This window comes from Grammomys surdaster, unplaced genomic scaffold, assembly GCF_004785775.1.
Source record: "Grammomys surdaster isolate TR1022 unplaced genomic scaffold, NIH_TR_1.0 125742, whole genome shotgun sequence".
NCBI lineage: Eukaryota > Metazoa > Chordata > Mammalia > Rodentia > Muridae > Grammomys > Grammomys surdaster.
In genome coordinates, this window is record NW_021620574.1 from 1240668 (window position 1) to 1244936 (window position 4269).

General features: G+C 57.1%; 1 protein-coding gene across 1 annotated transcript; it reads right to left on the reverse strand.

Moving 5' to 3' along the window:
• Positions 1 to 220: 220 nt before the first annotated feature.
• Prph (peripherin) lies at positions 221 to 3881 on the reverse strand. The gene is given in 9 exon segments (XM_028788313.1): positions 221 to 579; positions 1264 to 1343; positions 1533 to 1582; positions 1672 to 1892; positions 1975 to 2182; positions 2184 to 2362; positions 2658 to 2753; positions 2912 to 2972; positions 3311 to 3881. Coding segments are annotated over 9 exon segments (1518 nt in total). The 5' UTR covers positions 3865 to 3881; the 3' UTR covers positions 221 to 510.
• Between the last annotated feature and the right edge of the window lie 388 nt (positions 3882 to 4269).

A 4269-nucleotide genomic window follows, 5' to 3' on the forward strand; every position in this document is an offset into this window, starting at 1 on the left:
TGTAGACATAGTTGCACATATCTGAAATCTCAACCCTTGAGACACTGAAACAAGATTGAAAGTTCAAGGCTAGTCTGGGCTACACCCAAAGATCCTTTTTTAAAAAGAATTTAAAAGGAACAGAGAAGTTTGAGAAAACCCAACAGGGTCCACTGGAGTCATGAGTGCCAAGAAAATAAGAGTCAGAAAAGAAATTACCCCAGACAAACGCAGCAAGGAGTTTCTCTCAGTAGCGGTTTTATTTGACTCAGAGTAAGTCTCACACTCTGGCCCACCCCACTGAACATGGGGTCATTCTTGAGCAGATTTGCTGTCCTGGGTATCTTCATCCACCCCTTACAAGGACAGGAAAGCTATGGGTCACATCTACACATCAGGGAGAGGCACAGCCTCTGGATCAGGCTGGCGCTTGGCAGGGAGGGACTGTCCACATGCAGAGCAGGACTGGTTACAGACTAGTGCTAGGCTTGAGGAGAGGCTTAGGTCAGGGTCAGAGCTCTGGCTGAGGGCTCAGTAGCTGTGAATAGAAGACTTGTCCAGTTCACTGTGCTGCTCCTTCTGAGACTCTGTCACCACATGCTGGAGGCAAGGCATACAAGAGACAATCAGCATCACCCTCCCCAAAATCATTCTGTGCCCTGCCTGTCACAGCTTGCCAAGACTACAGTTCATACGCTCTGCTTTTGGTTTTTGTTGTTGTTTTGTTTTTCTTAATGATTTATTTATTTTTATTTTATCTACATTGGTGATTTGACTGCATGTTATGTCTGTGTGGAGGTGTTGGATCCCCTGCAACAGGAGTTAAACACAGTTGTGAGCTGCCGTGTGGGTGCTGGGAACTGAACCCAGGTCCTCTAGAAGAGCAGCTAGTGCTCTTAATCCCTGATCCATCTCTCCAGCCCCCTTGTTTTGTTTTTCTGAGACAGGGTTTCTCTGTGTAGCCTTGGCTATCCTGGAACTCACCCTGTAGACCAGGTTAGCCTCAAACTCAGAGATCTGCCTGCCTCTGCTACCCTAGTGCTGGGACTAAAAATGTGTACCACACCACCTGGCTGTCCACTCATCTATCTGGTGTCCCTCTCTGGCTCAGCAGGTAGAATAACTCGTCACACAAACCTTAATGAGTTTAACCCCTAAAACTCGCTATCTGGTGAACTTCCTAAAAAAAAAATGTACCCTCAATACCCTAGGATCTGAGCCAGCCATATTGGGGCTCAGAAATATTAGAAATGGTGGAGTTCTGGATGAAGCGGTTTGTCTCACCTCTCCATCCCGAGTCTCGATCGTCCTGATCACAACCATCTTCTTGCTGTGGCTATCCTGGAGAGGCTCCACCTCCGGCACTGGAGAAGGCAGGAGAGAGGACATGGCAAAGGTTGGGAATCTGTCCTTTCAGGCTCCCACTCTAAACCTCTGAAGGCCAGGAACCTCAGTACGTGAGGAGGAAGCAGTCTAGGATGACCAAAGCCAGAACAACTGGGGCAGAAGGTATAAAGGAGATGCAGGCTGGAAGGCAGACACGGAGGACTCACCAGTCGTCTTTAAACTTAGGGAGGCAAAAGAATGAACCGGCACTGAGATCCTGCGGGCAAAGCACACAGCCTGGTCATTGCCTTCACCAGGCCCCAATGCCTACCATCCCTGCCCTGTCCTAATAGTCTCACCACTCACCGGCTCTCCTCTCCTTCCAGTAGTTTCCTGTAGGTGGCTATCTCGATGTCCAAGGCCATCTTGACGTTGAGGAGCTCCTGGTACTCTCGCAGGTGCCTCGCCATCTCTTCCTTCAGCTGTCGAAGCTCTTCCTCCAGCCGTGCTGCGCCTGCTTGGTACCCTCCAGCCTCCAGGGCGAACTGCTCCTCCAGCTCCCGCAGCTGTCTGAGCAGCGCCTCGTTCTGGGGTAGGGGAAGAAGATGAGGGCAGTCGGAAGGGTTTTCAGCATCCACCCACTACCCCAGACAGTCTCTCAGTGCTCACCGTGCCACGCAGCCCATCCACCTCGCACGTCAGACTCTGGATCTGACGTCGGGACTCGTTCATCTCCTGCTTGGCCTGGCGTAGGGCCTCATGGTTGCGGTTGGCGGCGTCGGACAGGTCAGCGTACTGAGCAGTAGCAGACAAGCCCGGCTGGGATGCGCGCCGCCATTCCCAGTGTTTCCCACCCCGGGTCCCCCAGGATCCTCCCCTGCTCTCGCACTTTCGACTTATACCACTCCTCTGCCTCCTGCAGATTCTTGGCCGCGATGTTCTCATACTGTGCACGGATGTCCCTGAGCGCCGCGGTCAGCTCTGGCTTCACCGTTGCCTCTACCTCCACCTGCTGCACCTGCTGGCTCTCCACGCTCACCTGCAGGTCTCGAAGCTCCTAAGGACAGGAAAGGCGGGGATTGTGAATAGGGGGGAAAAGCCCCCTTTTTGCATGAACAGAAGGGGGCGCTAGGGAGTGCACCCTCTCTCTGGATTCCGAGACCTGAGCCCAGGCTGCCCTTAAACCGGTTGTCAGGTTCAGGGTGTAGCTACTCCTCTTGCCAACAGGTGGCGCATGGGTGGGAGTCAAAAAACACCTGTAAAGGGTGGGGTTGTCATCACAACGGATCTCTGTGTCTCCGCAGCTCCAGCGAGCCCTCTCTCAAGCCTTCCCACACACCTAGACCACCCACCTCTTCGTGTAGCTTCTTGAGGAACTCAATCTCATCCATCAGAGACTCAATCTTGCGCTCTAGTTCTAAGCGGGACAGCGTGGCGTCGTCCACGTCCTAGAGTAGAAATGGGGGTTCAAAAGTAAGGAGGGCTCCTCAGGAAAAGGAAGGGCCAGGGCTTCCCTGTCTGCCTCCCCTAACCCACCGATGCCACCCTGGAGATGCCGCTGGGGGTGCAGCTGGGGTGCTGGGACTCGACGTGACCCCTCACTCACCTTACGGAAGAGCACCAGGTTGTGCTCCGCATCCTCCCGCTTGCGGGTTTCTTCTTCTAACCTGACAGGCGGAGTGGGGAGATGCTGAGCTGCGGGTTGACACCCCCCCCCCCGACCTCGTGCCGCCCCGCCCCCATTCTGCTTATGCAGGTGTCCTGGATCTAAAGCGAGGGGTTCAGTCTGCTCGTCTAACGGATTGGGAACAGAGAAGGGAGTCCCCTTAATATCTGGTCACTTCCCTTAGGCTCTCGGAGCAAAGTGCTGGGAGAGGGCCAGCTAGGATGCTGCAGGCTCGGCTTGGGGTTGGCCAGCCGGGCCACGCCCTAGAGCTGATGCATCTCGAGGGGAAGGCAGGGGGAGCGGAGAGAGTGTTTGGCAGGCCCGGTCCTGCCCTCTGACCTCTGCTTGAGCGCCGCCAGGTCCTCCGCCAGCCCGTCGCGCTCCACCTGCACCCGGTCGCGCTCCCGGCCCAGCAGCTCGAGTTCGCGCCGCAGCTCGCGCAGCTCCTGCTGGCACAGCTGGTCGGCGCGCGCCGGCTCCTGGCCCCGCGCCTGGCTCAGCTCCCCGCGCAGGGCTGCGTTCTGCTGCTCCAGGAAGCGCACCTTCTCGATGAAGTTGGCGAAGCGGTCGTTGAGCTCCTGTAACTCTTGCTTCTCGTTGCTCCGAGTGGCCAGGAACTCCTGGTTGAGGGCCTCGGCCATGGAGAAGTCGAGGCGCTCCGAGGGCAAGCGCAGGGCCGCCGTTCGAGGGGCACGGAAGCTGCCCAGCCGCGCCGAGGAGCTCGGGGATCCCGAGCCCAGCAGGCGGCTGCTGGAGAAGCGAGAGCTGGACGAGTAGGAGAAAGCCCCGGGGGACAGTGAGGGCGGCGGCCCAAAGGTCCGGCGGTACGAGGTGGAGCTGATGCTGGACCGGAGGCCCGACGAGTGATGGCTCATGCTGGCGGAAGATGGCATTCAGCGCTTGGCAGAACTAGGCCCGGCGGGAAGGAGCTGCAGACCGATGCGGGGCGGCTTTATAGCCCTGCGGTCGTGGGGGGGGGGACTGTGGGGGGCACGACAGCTCCTCCCACTGGCCTGACTTCAGCCTTGGGCTGTGTGGGGAGGGGGATGCCCCACCCTGCAGAATGGTGACACCATCCCTTCCCTCTCCTGGTTGCTGGCGCCTCGCCTGCTCAATTCCCCCTTGTTGCTGGCTGAGATCCGGGATGTGATGGCAGAATGGAGGTGGGCTAATGGTCCAAGGCTTTGAGCATGCATCCAACGCTGGAGCCTAGGGCGGGAGGACATGGTTTGACCTGGGGTGCCCTCTCAGAAGAGGAGGTAAAAATGAAGTTAAAAGGCAACTTTTGGGCAATGAGA